At 37.8% G+C, this 16,616-nt stretch overlaps 1 protein-coding gene across 2 annotated transcripts in view; it reads right to left on the bottom strand.

Moving 5' to 3' along the window:
• LOC136749985 (protein shisa-6) overlaps positions 1 to 16,616 on the bottom strand; it is a 116,990-nt gene that overhangs the window by 87,961 nt on the left and 12,413 nt on the right. For both annotated transcript variants that reach the window (XM_066704674.1, XM_066704675.1), the window contains exon 4: positions 12,414 to 12,512. In XM_066704674.1, coding sequence (XP_066560771.1) covers positions 12,414 to 12,512 — 99 coding nt within the window. The remainder of the gene's footprint in view (positions 1 to 12,413; positions 12,513 to 16,616) is intronic.

Below are 16,616 nucleotides of genomic sequence, written 5' to 3'. Positions count from 1 at the left end.
TCTTGAATCTCAACACATGCTGTCATTTCTGTCTGACCTACTACTGCATAATTTAACACAAACTTTCATACTTTGAAATTAAAAGCAAGCATCATAATCAATTATGGAAGTATGAAATATATATATTTCCAGCTTATTTCAACAGTTACCAACAATTCAAGAGTAGGCTCCCCTTTTCATCTAGAGCAGAGGTTCCCAAAGTATGGCCCGGGGGCCAAATGTGGCCCTCGAGGATGTTTGGTGCAGCCCTCCAAAGACAACCACCCCTTTTCTGAAGCTTTTCTATATTTGTACACTTCATGACCATTTTCTGTTACAAATTGCACATGTAATTTGGGGGAAAATAATAAAACAACAATCAAAGTTAATAACTGTTCCCTAACAGAAATGTATAGGAAACAAAATCGGTGGTTCAATTTCTACTGCAGCCCCCCACCCCATGCAACCTCGGGAAATTGGCCAGACATTGGGAACCCCTTTAATTTCCAACTTCCTCCTCATTTAGTGTGGAACTCATGAAGGGATTTAAATTGCACTCATCTACCCAGATGTTAGTATGATGTAGTATTATGAGTTCCTCTTATGAAGCATTACAAGAGGACTTCACTTCATATCAGATCCCATAAGCATGCCTAACTTTTTGACCTTCACTCGGGGCCTCTCAAAACTCATAATTTAGATATGAAACACAACAAGCAAAACAAATGATCTTATCCAAAAAAAATACCTATTTGTATATGTGGCTATTTAGCAGACCTCTTAAAATGGTTAAACGGTCTTAAAACAGTTTCACACACATATCTGAGTCTGCAACAGACAAACAGGCTGCAAACAGGACACTTATGGTCTATCTAAGTAACTAAATAAATGGAACAGGTATCAGAAAAAATGCTCCCACCTCAACACCTTGAATGTAGCTATGATGTATTAAATCAATTAAATAGAAATGGTGTACAGTCCAAGTGGTATAGAAGAGAATGTGCTCCCAATTGTTTATTAATTAAAAAGAGACTAAATAATTAAAATACATCAATTTACTCGGCCTCTGTAGTTGGTTTTCAAAATCATTAGATTGAAAAGCATTGAACTATCCCGTTTATTTAATGGAGGGACCAAACAAAGCTGTACATTTTTAATTTCTACCTCAGGTTAAGAATGCTATTTTACTCCCATTTTTTCTCCTCTAATCTTTAAGTCAAATTTAACCATCACCTGCAGAGGAAAATAATTCTGTTTTGAGATCAATGGTGGAAAGTGAAAGAACAACGGTTTTGCTCAAAGAATGTCCTGCATTGGAAGGTAACAAAAGAGTCACATATCTGACTGAAAGCACTAAAACTCGAACACGCTCCAATTTTAAAAGTCAAGTCAAAGAGACTTTAAACATGCCCAACAGGTAGTATCGAACTGTAAAGAAAAATGCTGTGTTGAACTTCAGGGACAATCTCAGCTTATTACACTGACATTTGACACAGCCATCTCAGCTATCAAAAAAAAACCTTGTAACAAAATTATACAATTATGCATAATTAAAGCACAGTGAGAATAAAAAGCTGAATGTTACAAGTGGCTACAGGTGTTTAAAGTATTGGAGAATGTGTCTGTTACATTAAATTTTTGTTTCTTTTATTATTTCTTATTTTGTGAATAGGTGTAGGGTAGTCTTGTATTCAGGTTACAAACACAACCCATAGATCAAAGCTTGTATCACCTGTAACCTAGATTGACTCTTCTACGAACTCTTCACTAAATCTTTCACACAAAAAAAATATTCCTTAAGCCGTATACGTTTTGCGTTCTTGAACAGCCAGCTGTCACCCCACCCACCCCTGGTATTACTCCTGTGCTGCAGTGGAGGACCTGAAGAAAAATATTGTGTCATCGCAAAGCAATGCGTTTGCAGCTATTTGCGTCTTTTCAGCTGAAGCAGAAGGGACACAGCTGAGCTTCTTTGCAAACTGCAGGACACTAATGATTTCAATTTACATATATTTTCATGCAAGTTCCTAGCCAGGCATACTTAAGGATCCGTTTCGTGTGGTGAGAAACTCCTACAGACTTTTCCAAACCATTATATGTCAGCAATCAGGGCTATTCAATGCTGCCAATGGGACAACCAGTCACAATTGTCAAATTACACGACCACAGTTTGAGCCGACACCCTCCCTGCTCTCTGATTTTTGAGACTCTTCAGATGAAAGCATGCCCTCAGGACACATGTGATTAGTTTCTATCACAAATCATCAAAAAGGATTGTTTTTGTCCACCGCATCACAGATTCCTCCAACAATGAATCAGCAATCCGTTCTCCACATGTGCACAAATCTCTCTTTTGAGGGGTGCAAACAAATACATTATTTTAATTGTCCTCTTTGGGTGAAGGAGAGCACTGTACATGGTAAGCCCATGCAGGCCGATCCTTCATGATACAACATGAAGTGCCAGGATGTTCTTTTCTTTACAGTTCTGATGAAAAGCGTGTCTTGGTCATACATTGTATTATTACATTTTCTTTCTGAAACAGACATTCAAAAAGATCATCTTCTTAAAAAAAAAAAAATCACAAAAGGCAATTTACCCAAACTGCTCCTGGCATAGTACTTTGCCATTTCTATACAAATTAAAAGAAGGTCCAGTATGTGCTGAGAATAACTGCTGTCCTGTTATGTAACTCAGTTACGAGAGCCCAGAGGTGCAAACACTGATCAGAAAATGATTCTGCCAATGACATATCTGCCCAATGCAACACAGAATCAGGATAGTGATTTTTTTAATAAATAAATACATAAATAAATAAATAAATAAATAAATAGATAGATAGATAGTAATAAATGGTCAAACTGAAAATATACTATATGCATCTGCCTACAAAGCTGGAAACCACTTCTGTTTAATTAATCATGTCATTTGGAAATTAATCCCTTAGCATAGCATTTCTAATATCTAAATAATATAATGCTATTCAATTGCAAACTTTTAACTTTTCAGATTTGAAGAACACAAAATACAATAATTAAAAGTAAAATAATTGAAAACAAAAATCTACTTGTCTCCTATTATGCAACCAACACAAGCTGAAGCTGCAGATTAATTCAGTAAGATTATGTAAGGGTTTTAATCAATATACATTTCCATTGAATAGATGAAAAGCTAGTGGAGTATGTGTGGCTGAAACTGAAAATCTACGCTTGATTGTAATCTATGGAATAGAAAAGAGATAAATTATTTTATTTTTTTAAGAAAAAAAAAGTGACATGATCCCTGACACCTAACACCATAACATATATCAATGAAACGTAATGTAAATCCATGTGTGCAAAAAGGGATTTAATATTACTATGCAGCCATCTCCTAGCTCCCATGCACGCTCATTCTCCTTCAAGGAGACGGAGGAGGAGAAGGGAAAGAAGGGGAGGAAGTGGAAGAGGAAGAAGAACACAACCCAAAGCAATCTCTATCTGAATTATGCCACAGTTCCTCCCATTTCTCTTCTGCTACAGACAGGTCAGACGTGCAATTGACTTAGTAGTCACAGTATATCATTATACATGAATAATGCTGTTTACATAATGTGTGGTGCTGGGAAGTCTGGAGAGTACATAGCATAATGGCAAACATGCAGAAAGAAGGAAAAGGACAATTCTTGTTTTTCTTTGTTTGTATTAAAGACATGTAGCATTCCACAGGCCTTCTGAAAATAACAATAACTAACCTCTTATATACTGAGTGTGTATATATATATATATAATACAAACAGAAAAGATTAATTTAGACATTAATTGTCCTTTTCCTTCTTTCTGCATGTTTAGCTCTGGAAAAAAATTAGAGACCACTTAACATTGATTTCTGAACTTGGAGTGGTCTTCATTTTTTCTTAAAATAATTTCAAGTGTTAATTATGGTATGCCTGAATTAAATGGAATGTAAATGGAAAATCAAAGTCAGAGAAACCCTTAAATGGAGCAAAACACATTTCTTAAAAATATCAGATAAATAAGTAAAAAAATGCATTATCTATCTATCAGCCTAGATACATCTATAGAAAGATAGATATGTCTATACATACGTTTATAAATAGATAGATAGATAGATAGATAGATAGATAGATAGATAGATAGATAGATAGATAGATAGATAGATAGAACAACAGAAACAATAAGAAAGCACTAGTGCACTAAACATGGTTGCATATAACCTAAAACATACTGACTTTCTAGCACTATCTATATCCTGGGAACAGATGGTTGAAAGCCATTTAACTATGCCATTATTTACTGAACCGAAAGGTAAGCCCTACGGTGAGTGGGTATTTAAACAGTCACAACACACTGTCTTGCTCGTACTAAGGAGACTGAATACTAAAATCACTTGTCTACTTTTTTCTTATGACTTTGGGAGGATATTCAGAGCTGCCAAAATGTTGGTGCCAGTGCGCAAAGAAAAAAAAGCAAGCAAATACATTTAAGAGTGGGAGTGAATGAGACACAAGAGGAATGTTCATTTTTTATGAGACATTCATTGAAAAGATGGAAGTCTGCACAGCTGAATACTAATTAGGCTACTTTGAAAGAGCATTAGTACCTCTTTGGGAAGCTTTTCCAGAGACACACAAAGGCACAATCACACACACACACACACACACACACACACACACACACACACACACACACACACACAGGGAATGGTACATGGTATCCCAAATACAAGACAATCATTTATTTAAAGGATGTCTAGACAGGAATTAATTTACAAACACGGTGTTCCTACTAAAGTAATGGAAATTATGTAAAAAGTCATCCAAGATAATCAAGCACAGGGAGGCAAGATATACCTGCTGTATTTAAGGGCAAGCGTGCATTGTATATGTATATGTATGGTATATACAAATGTACACTCACCTAAAGGATTATTAGGAACACCTGTTCAATTTCTCATTAATGCAATTATCTAACCAACCAATCACATGGCAGTTGCTTCAATGCATTTAGGGGTGTGGTCCTGGTCAAGACAATCTCCTGAACTCCAAACTGAATGTCTGAATGGGAAAGAAAGGTGATTTAAGCAATTTTGAGCGTGGCATGGTTGTTGGTGCCAGACGGGCTGGTCTGAGTATTTCCCAATCTGCTCAGTTACTGGGATTTTCACGCACAACCATTTCTAGGGTTTACAAAGAATGGTGTGAAAAGGGAAAAACATCCAGTATGCGGCAGTCCTGTGGGCGAAAATGCCTTGTTGATGCTAGAGGTCAGAGGAGAATGGGCCGACTGATTCAAGATGATAGAAGAGCAACTTTGACTGAAATAACCACTCGTTACAACCGAGGTATGCAGCAAAGCATTTGTGAAGCCACAACACGTACAACCTTGAGGCGGATGGGCTACAACAGCAGAAGACCCCACCGGGTACCACTCATCTCCACTACAAATAGGAAAAAGAGGCTACAATTTGCACAAGCTCACCAAAATTGGACAGTTGAAGACTGGAAAAATGTTGCCTGGTCTGATGAGTCTCGATTTCTGTTGAGACATTCAGATGGTAGAGTCAGAATTTGGCATAAACAGAATGAGAACATGGATCCATCATGCCTTGTTACCACTGTGCAGGCTGGTGGTGGTGGTGTAATGGTGTGGGGGATGTTTTCTTGGCACACTTTTGGCCCCTTAGTGCCAATTGGGCATCGTTTAAATGCCACGGCCTACCTGAGCATTGTTTCTGACCATGTACATCCCTTTATGACCACCATGTACCCATCCTCTGATGGCTACTTCCAGCAGGATAATGCACCATGTCACAAAGGTCGAATCATTTCAAATTGGTTTCTTGAACATGACAATGAGTTCACTGTACTAAACTGGCCCCCACAGTCATCAGATCTCAACCCAATAGAGCATCTTTGGGATGTGGTGGAACGGGAGCTTCGTGCCCTGGATGTGCATCCCACGAATCTCCATCAACTGCAAGATGCTATCCTATCAATATGGGCCAACATTTCTAAAGAATGCTTTCAGCACCTTGTTGAATCAATGCCACGTAGAATTAAGGCAGTTCTGAAGGCGAAAGGGGGTCAAACACAGTATTAGTATGGTGTTCCTAATAATCCTTTAGGTGAGTGTATATAGCTAGATATTTATGATCATGCCAATCTACAAATCTACAGAGTAATACATAGGTTCCTCTACTGATAAGATAGGAATAAAAAGCAAGGGGGGGGGGTGAAAAACTAAAAACAATTAGGTAGCTGTTGCATTATTCAGAAACAAAGTTCCATTCCCCATCTGATACCAAATCTCTTTGGGCACACAAGGCTGCACATTAATGTATGTTAATGAGTTCTTCCGTGCACTATGGGCTGCAATATTTCATCAAAATGGCAATTCTCATCTGGCTTGAACTCTATTCACACTCTTCATATAGACTTGGACGCCAGTAACCCACAAGAAACCTTTCCAATTGGCTTTCATTAGTCAAAAATGAAGGTATTTATGATGAATAATGAAAAGAAACCCATAATGACTCACTGGATGTTTTGATGATATTATAGGTGTTCCTCCATGATTTCTAGTGCAGTATGACAACAATGAGAAAGAAGAGGATGAAAGGCTCTCCCTAAGCTCTTAACATTGACTTAACATCTTGTCTGCACTGCTTTTGCAATCTTGGTTGTAAGACCTTATATATTGTTTACTGTACATCTTGTATACACTTGTGTAAATTCTGAGTTTGTAAAATGTGTTATGCCTTGAACTGCACTGTATTATTGCACTTTGTATTGCTCTTATATTTTGTAAGTCGTCCTGGACAAGAGCATCTAATAAATAATAAATAAATAAATAAATAAATAAATAAATAAATAATAAGGTGTACTGTATTCTTTTGGATTCCCTCACAGAAACATTTAACTTTGCCTATATATATATATATATATATATATATATATATATATATAGCTGGCAACTGATTGTAACAGTATTTTATTAAAAGTAAAAAACAAGAAAGCTACAGTATCTTCTTTAAAGAGCTGAGAGATTCTACAAAGCAAAGTACAAGCAGGGTCACTAATCACGTGTATGAGCCTGCTACTTCAATAGGAGAATTCACGTAAGCAGCAGCTTTAATCCCTATTGTGCATTGGTATTTAAAGTTTTATCATGGAGAATAGGATTGGTTTCCTCTAGATAGGTTCTTTGCTTGAGCTCCATCCTTGAACTAGTTTCAAGGAAGAAAGAGAGCGACAGGGAAAGAGAAGTGAATGTTTCTCCTTTGTGTGATATCAGCCAGCTTGTCCTTGTATTATTTCACCTTCTTAAGGCAGAGAATGAATAAAGGTGGGTTATCCATCACGTCTGGTTAGCTTCAGTGGGTTACAGGATAATAGATGTATGGATTAGTGGAATCCCACATATGTATTTATAAATATCAATATAAAATAGTACTATAATTTGTTATATATATATATATATATATATATATATATATATATATATATATATATATACACACACACACACACACACATATATATCAGCAAAGATTTGCATGTAAGAGTACACAAAGAGATAAAAAGGATCCTCTTCACCTGTTCCCCAAATATATACTCCCAATAATACTTATTATCATATTAATAATCATATTAATCATAATAATTACAAAATAGAAAAGTATCTCTTTAAAAACAGAAAGTTGCGTTTATGCTCACATGCATCACTGACTTATTATGTACTGATTGTGTTATACGATTATCAACTGCCTAACACTGTTTCTAACACTGTCCATTAAGGCTAAATTAACTGAGACACTCAGATGTGATGTAACTGACGTTATGCAACCGCAGACACAATGATAGCATTCAGATCAGCTATGCTACACAACGAGAGCTGAGTCATGCCTCAGAGTTAACACACTGGGTCTGCCCTGTTATCTGAGAGCCAGATGTGCGAATCATAGCTGTGAGTCTGCTCTTTGGTGACTCCTCTGTGACATGTAAGCCATCTTCCTGAGGTAATGGCATGCCAACAACAAAGAAAAAAAATCTTCTGCAAGCAGATACCAGAATTAAAAGCAAAACAATTAAGTGGCAAAAATTACATCTGTTTTGTGTTGTGTGTCCACTTGACTGCTTTGTTTTCAGATCACATCAGATTTTTCTTGATACCCCAAACAGACGTGTTGAGGAACAAGCAAAAACAGTGAAGGAGTTGCACTGCTTCCCCTTGCACAGTGCCACAAAAGAAAATCAGGGATCAACATAATACTACACCGGTTGTAACCCTGTTAAACTGGCTTTGGCTGTCAATGGCCTTAATCCCGATGGCAGAAAAAAGTTCAACCACTGATAAAAAGAGTAATTTAATAAAAAGGATGAATACCAGTAAAAGAGATGTGGAGAGGGAAATATTTAGGACCGAAACAAAAAACTGTAAACCAATGCCAGGTAAAATACATATCTTTCATTCAATTTGTGTGATGGTGTGAACAATAGACTGGCTATGATTCTTGGACCATTAAGTGAGTAGCTAACAAGCAAGCGTGATCGAATCACCCTTAGCTTCTCAAGACGAATATAATAAACTCACCATGATTATAATGGTTTAATAGCTACTCTTCTGATAAACTGGTAAGAACGTAACTGCTGTGGACAGTCACTAAACACCAACACAATATTACACCACACTAGAAATGATTAAAACCTAGACACAAAGATACATTACAGTCTTCTTATTTGCTTAAGAAAGGTTAGGCTATATTCTAATAGCAACACAAACAATCGTACCCATTACACATTGTTCACAGGCAACCAGAAAGATAGCAATGGACTTATGGATGGATACCAGTGTGAAATCTTTCTTTGCAACCCCCTTCATTCAAGCTAAAATGAATATTTTTCTTAGCCTTTTTCCTCTTCCTTGTCACATACCCTATTATGGTGTGTGTGACACTCTACGTGATTCAGCATAGATAATAGTTCTGTAAAGGTTATGATGCGCTTTAGACCTACTTCATTATAGCTTCTGAAAAGGCATTCGATGCATCTGACTGAAGATTTAAAAAATAAAAAAACATCAGTAAATGTATTTCGTGTTGGACCATCATATTTTCCCAGCCTTGTTTAACACACATCCTGATTAAATGATTCAATCTAAAAGACCTTCAAATCAGAATTCTCTGAAGCATAATAAATAAATGCACACGTGCAAGCTTCTTTAAAACCCAGATTCTGAGCTTTTTATCTTAGACCTTATAAAAGTCAGATATGGATATATTTTTGTTTTAGTTTCCATATAAGCAGTTAAAAAAACATGAAATTCAGCACCGAATGCAGAATCAAGACTACAGAATCACACCAACCTTTTCAAACAAGACACACTACTAGTAAGAAATGTAATTACTGAAAAATGTGTGTAGAAGAACTATTTTAATTTTAAATTATTTAAAAAATAAAATAAAAAACTATGTGAAGGAGCTGATATACATTTAATTTCAAGTGCAGTTCAATGTTACAGAATACACTGGTGAATAAGAAAGTGGTTTCTGCTCAACTTGTTCCACCTGGCCGCAGTTGTGACACATATTGTAAACGGCTGGAGGTGTAGATTTATAAGGCAACAGCTTATATGGGGCTAACATTCTAAATGCAAAATGTTTTATGGTAAAGCTAAATGACCAGAAGTCTAGTGAGCCAACCCATAAATCTTTACAGCCGTGTGGATTGCTCAATGACATGTTTGTCATTTAGAGTAATGAAAAGGGATCTCCAAAGGTATTTATTGCATCACAACTGTTTGCCCTTCCATCAAATAAATCTGCAACAGTCCAAACTCATAAATCTCTCTGTCCACTCTCACTATCTGTCACCATCGAATGAAAAGGCCAACCGAAGTGATGCGAAACACCTGCTCAATGACCAGCTGAATTCCAACCTGCTCTGCCCACCCCATGAATCTCTTGATAAGCAAACAAGGTAAATACAGCAGATAATGATAAATATGTAGAATCATTATCAGTTTCCACGGCAGGTCGTTAGAGTTACAAATGGCTTAATTATCCCGGAAAATTCAAACATAACTTTGGACATGCTTGGCAGCTATGAGAGTTTTGATAGGCTGCCAGAAAATGCTGATCATTTCATTTCATTTAAGAGGGCTGTAAAGGAAGGGGTGGGAAAAACACAACCTCCCGGTAAACAAGATTGATTATAAGAATTGCAATTTAAGATCCTTTGGTGGATAAAAATAATCCTCCATACAAATATTCTGTCAATCTCTTTTGCACACCCCCAAGGGCAGGCGAATTTATGGCCCACACATTTGCTTTCCTGAATTTGACTTTCAGAGTTGCGATTGGAAGTTGTCAGCTTGGTTTATGGCTATTACTATGAAGAAAGTATACCAGACGCCATTCCTTATTTTAAGCCTTAGACGATAACGCATATGACTTGTTCCACTTAACCACATGCAACCCCTGAAATACATGACAAAAGCTCTCATAAAATATATGTGATTGTGGTAAAATCCACGCCACAGAAGGGGTTTCCATCTAGCCAGCACAGCCACTCGTGATTGCACTGATTTATATCTTATACATCTATCTCCCTGCATGTCCCTCTGCGTCCTCTAAATGTAAAGAGATCTGTTTCTTTCCAAATGATATGTCAGGAAAGAGTAACGTAGATGGACATTTCAAAGGAGCACTCATCCCTGCCCCTGCTGCATTCCTTTCCACAGGGCGTGGGGTTGGAGAGGTTAGGAGAGCATATTTGGACACCATGATGACTTTCTTATCAAGGTTTTTTAAAGGATTGGTTTGGGAACACTGAAATATTGTGTACCTTAAGGGTCAGGGCTGATACACAATTGTTCCCAAGACATTCTGGACATCCTTTATTAACCTGCCACTATGTGCTCACACTGACATTAGATGGGTGAATGCAGATGTTTGTAATCCATCTGCAGGAAGCACCTATTCAGTATTATACCTACTGTAGGAAGTAGGCATGTCCGGATCTACATTCCACTGGATCTGCCCTATTCCGTCTATTGAATGCTGCTCTGCAGAAACACAAGAAAATGTACTTATTTAAGTACTTAACTCTACAATATCCACTTTATAAATATATATTATGTAGGAGTAGGTTAGACTTACATGAATAATTTCTTATGCAGAATCATTTTAAATTACCTTTTCACTGTGTTACCCAGAACCGTAGTGGAATATCCATTTTGTGGTTGCTTTCTTCTACAACTTCCTCTGATTCAACTGTTAACATTTCTAAAACAAATCTGAATGTTGTAATCTAAACAAGGCACAGAAGGGTGCAAACAAATTTGATAACAGCGGTTGATGCGCAAAAGGACTCGGGGTGGGAAAATATTTGTTGGTGACAAAATGGTTTCAGGAGTATTGACAACCCAATCTGATCTCCTTTCATCAAGAAAGCTGCTCACCTGGGGAGGGGGTGTAAAATTCAAATGACAAAATGCAACACACAAGCCTTCCCCTGTTAAACACAGTCCTCTGTAAAAAGGGACATTTTGGGATTTGATCATACTTAGTGGAAAACAACCTCCTGTCTGTAGAATCTCATATAAAGAAGTCCAGGGATCAGAGTGAGATGAACTAAGAAATATTTTCTCCATCACCCTCAGTTCCTTGGTACATCATTTGGTGCTTCTACATGTCCAAAAAATTGTCACAGACTAAACATTGACCTTATTCTGTGTATGTGGAAACTCTCAAGTGAGCTTCTTAAGATACTATCACTGCATTAAAAATGAAAACCCAAAATTGTCTATGGCTAACTTTTGCATTAATACTTCAAGTTTCAATAAAAGTGTGAAAAATTAGTAATACTATATTAATAAGTTCTTACCCATGCTGCATTGCATAAGCCCTAAACTCAAAGAAATTAACTTACTGAAAAATCATGAATTATCAGGTCTAAAATACAGTTAAACAGTACTTTACAAAACAGACAAATAGATTACTTGGTTTCGGAAAGCCTCTTCTTTTCATTCAACACTTAAGTCTATTGTCCCCCCGAGTCCCCAGCAAAACACACGGTGCAACGCATCTCACAGAGACCCCATTAAACCTCCAACTCTCCCCACAGGACCCACAGAGCCGAGACAAGGACGAGAGAAACGCGCAGCTCTGGGGGCCTGTGTGCAGCATGGGCAAACTCACTGTGCCTAATTCACAGGCACTTGTTTCTTTTCCACCAATACAAGAGGAGCCAGGGTGATCACCACGGCAAGCTGGGACTGACAGCGTACACTGAGGCTTTTAAACAGCAGGAGAAAAATACAGAAAGAAATACAAATTCAAAGATGCTATTGTTAAGTTTACCCAGGAGTTCTTCCCCAACTTTACAGTGGGACAATGTGCTCTGGTAATGGGCAGATAAAGATCCACGTTACCTTTGAGGTGCCCTCTTCCTAACGTCACGAATCCAGACGAAATGAAGTTGTGTAGGTCCGGTCCCCCGCTGCGGAAGTTCTCCTTCGCATAATGACTTCCTAACAACCAAGAAGAGATGCATTAAAATCAGGCATGTAAGTACTTTTTCTGCCGTTTAAAAAGAAGATATTCTACCACTGCTAATACCATAATACAATAAAATAACTATACCATTGGAAAATAGGTGGAAACATATAAAAGCAAGTTTCATGCCTCACTAAAGCACTTAAAAAATTGAGATAAAACGTAGATAAAAAGGGAGATGTTCTGCAGGAGGAAAAGGGGAAAAGGAGAGGAAAATGTATATTTACCACATGTAAAAAGTATTTATTGTACTGTTTTAAAATTTGGTTTAAAATTCAGTGCACATCACTGCAGCTGACCTCTATTAATTCAGCATCTTCCTGCTTTGGGAAGGTGGACATCATTCATGCAAGGTATTTTAAAAGCCTCTACAGATTCATGAAATACCCTGCACTCAGAATTGTCTGTTTCTTATGCTGTCAAGGTAACATTAAACTACAGATCTCCAGCGGACTACCAATTAGAAACGTTTCTCATAACACCACAGTAATCTTTTCCATGAGTGTGCACAAAGAGTGACTGACACTGTTATTATTTTCTTTCCTCCCTTAAATTCAGAGGTCCTTTTAAAGAAGAAAATACTTAACTGCGTGACAGTAAATTACACTGGACAGTCCTATTATTTTAAGCACCCCAGGAAAGCAATTGCTTTGCTCACACTTGATAGTTTTGTCAACTCATAAAGGTGTAGTGACACTAAATGCATAGAAGGCTATGCATCAAGAATTTATAGGCTTTGAGGTACAGCCAGAAATGCCATTTTAATTTAAAAGGTCAGACTAATGCTGGAAGACAACCCCTCAACCAACCCACACACACAAAGTTTCATGTCATACAGTGTTGTAACTTTTTGGAAGGTGTTTTTCTGGGCTGGAAGCCACATCTTACTATCCTCCCATGTGAAATTTGTGGATAATCATATATCCTTCAGTATAAGCACTTAACACTAAGGTCAATGAGCGAGCTTCTGAACAAGGCCAATGAAAGTGCCATTCTATAGTGTAAAATGATTTTAGCGTATCATTAACGTTGTACTGTATATACTTGATGAGGTGGCAAAGCTCTGCATGTCTTTGATAAAACACCTCTGACCTTCTCAAGTGCTCTGTTCTCTTTCAAGCTCCCTTTCAATAGACACCATGCATTACACTGAAAAGTCCTCTATAGCTCTACTGTGACACTGTGCGGGGCTCAGTGATCTGGGCTGCAAGCCCTATAAACAAAAGAAAGCCTTGCCCGGGTGTGGGCACTTATTGTGACCATCTTCATGTCCCTGACTGCACTCAGACTTTCACTTGGTTTTCCAATAAAAAGATGTATCAAATGTGCCCGGTGAGGTCTCATGGTCAGTATCCAGTCCAGGTCAGTTGTACAATTCAGCTCCTCAAACAAAGCAAGATCAGAGTCCAGAAAGTTATATATAAAGAAATGAAAACTCAAGATTCCAAAAAAAAATATCCTCTTAGCTTAAGCTTTTTAATAAATACATAAATTACAAAATGATTATATAGGTTATAGGTACAGACACAGGATTCGTAGGGTAAAAGTACAATCCTATTACTGCTTTTTTTCAAGCATTTAAAACTATTTTGATTGATAATTATTTATTTAAGTAGAATTAGAGTTCCTTGAAAGCCAGCAAGAGACGTTACACACACACACACACACACAAAAAGTTCCTCTCCTTCCCATGCCCTGTCTGTGTGAGCTATGTTCTAACATAAGGTATAGTCATACACAGGCAGCCTATATTGAATCCCACGGCACCGTGATCGAGAAAGCTACGGCATTTGTTGTAGCCATTCAGTGCAAATAAACTGAAGAATATCATCCCTGCTCTAGTGTTTTTTATATATACATATTTTCCAACCATGATAAATGTTACTGTGTTTTAAATTAAACACTGCAGGAAACAAATAGTCTTCAAATCATACATCATTCATCATAAACATTGCAGCTTCACCATGGATTTATGCATTTGATTGGTATGACAGAACTCAGATAGCCATTAATTTCTTCATCAGCAGCACACATTTGATTCAAATCTTCTCATTAATGGCCTTATTTTTCAATCATACAGTTTGTTTCTGAAAATTGCTATCTATATTGTCATGATTTTAGGAGGGGAAAAGTATGACTGTTTTGCATTTCTATGGATAGAAAACAAACCACAAAAAACAAACACCGTACTGTAAGATCGCAACACTGCAGTGCAGCTGTGGACGGGCTACTATGCCGAAATATGAGAAAGATGCAGAATGTGACATAATTGATAGAGGGACGCATGAGGCCAACTCAACCCAGGATCAGCCAAATGTCCGACAGAGTGGTTAACTTATCCATATTCTGTAATGCATGTGGGAAGCACATCGCTCTCAGGAAGCAAAAAACAAAAACACGTTTCATTTGTTCGCAGCTGCCTGATGACTTCCATTTGTTCTGTCAATCAGAGATAATAAACTTCACGGGGAGAGAGGAACCGGTGCTCGAGTGGGAAATGAATAGCGAAACGCAGTGAAGGGCAGCCGAAAAGCACAAAATTGCAGAACGGGGCCAGTCTCGCGTCGGCCCAGCCAGCTTCTCCTCAGTTCAAAGCCCTGTCTCCATTAATTGGCTAACTGTATAAAACCTTCTCCAAGGAGCTATTTTGCAGTCAGCGCTGCTACTCAAAGTGCCTAGCCAGGGAGCAGGAGTGGAACTTCATTGGAAATTATCATAATGAGGAGCAACACCTGGGACAATTGGATTAGGTCTTTAGCACACTGAGCTTTGACACAGGTGTGTGCTACACGAAGCTTACATCAGAGAGACTGCTACAGTCAGCATAGAAATTGTTCATTTAAAAAGGTAGGTGTGCGCACTTACACCCACAGTGGGGGGGAACAACAAACTAATGGATTTCTGCTTGCTTATGAAACTTGGGCTTTATTGGCGCTTATGAAGAAAATAACAACGTGGCACATTATTAAAGAAAGGCGATTGGCATGCCCTCATTTTAATTAAACCAATTTAATTACATTTCACTAATCCAGGTATTGATGTAATGAATCTTCATACATGTGGAGATGATCTCTTCAATAATGTACCTGATGGGGGCTATATTGAAAAAAGTAATATAATTAAATATTAGAAAAAAAAAACTCAAAAAAGCTCATTCGTGCCATTGTGTTGAGGAATGATCGTGTCCTCAGTCAGTAAACACTTACATGAAAGTTTTTTGTACAAAGGGATTTGGTAAATCATTTCACTGGGAAAGCAGGGCATTAAACCATAGTAGGATATTAAATGTGAGATATTAAATGTTAAATGTCATCCAAAGCAGGATAGAGAGACAATAAAATCTACAAGAGCCAACAGAAGGCAAAATCATCTGAAGCCTAGAACAGTCTGATACAGCCCTGCACATTTTCATTTAAATATTGCCAAACTCTTGAAGGTTTATAGCACTGAACCCGAGGAGAAGAGAGAAACTTAGCTCTGTTCAAAATAACAAGCCCTCTTCAAGCAGAAAATGAAAACATTCAGATAATTTTCGCAATACCTGGAACACAACCTGCCCAATGTACGTCACGCAAATGTGCTTGTGTTGACTGATTCTGCAAGGCCTCGATAACCGTATACCGCATCATGAAACACGAACATCTGTCAGCGGCCTCTGCAAAACCAAAACAATGTATTTGTTTCCACCTATTTGTCAGATGCATTCCAGGGTTGTGCCAAGGACATATCTGTAGCCAGAACCCTTTTATCATTGCTACTGATACAATATGACCACGAGTTGACACTGACCCAGACTACAAAATAAACTCTTTCCTCTTCTCGTCTCATTACTTCGCTCACACACAGCTGGTTTAAAACTCCCATTATGATGCCGTAAAAAGATGCTGCGAAGTCCTCTCGGGTTTCACCTCATCTGCTGTTCAGCGCACGATTTACACAGAGACAAAGAGCAACGTATTTTGTATGATGTAGCCATGTAATTATCTCTATAAGCAGTTCATTTGGACAAATCTGATGATTACGGGCTGTTAGCGGAGCATTAATGATTCTGCAGCTGCTGAGAAACCCAGATTGTGAAC

The sequence above is a fragment of the Amia ocellicauda genome, chromosome 5, assembly GCF_036373705.1.
Source record: "Amia ocellicauda isolate fAmiCal2 chromosome 5, fAmiCal2.hap1, whole genome shotgun sequence".
In the NCBI taxonomy this organism is placed as follows: Eukaryota; Metazoa; Chordata; class Actinopteri; order Amiiformes; family Amiidae; genus Amia; species Amia ocellicauda.
This window is presented reverse-complemented; position numbering and strand designations above follow the sequence as displayed.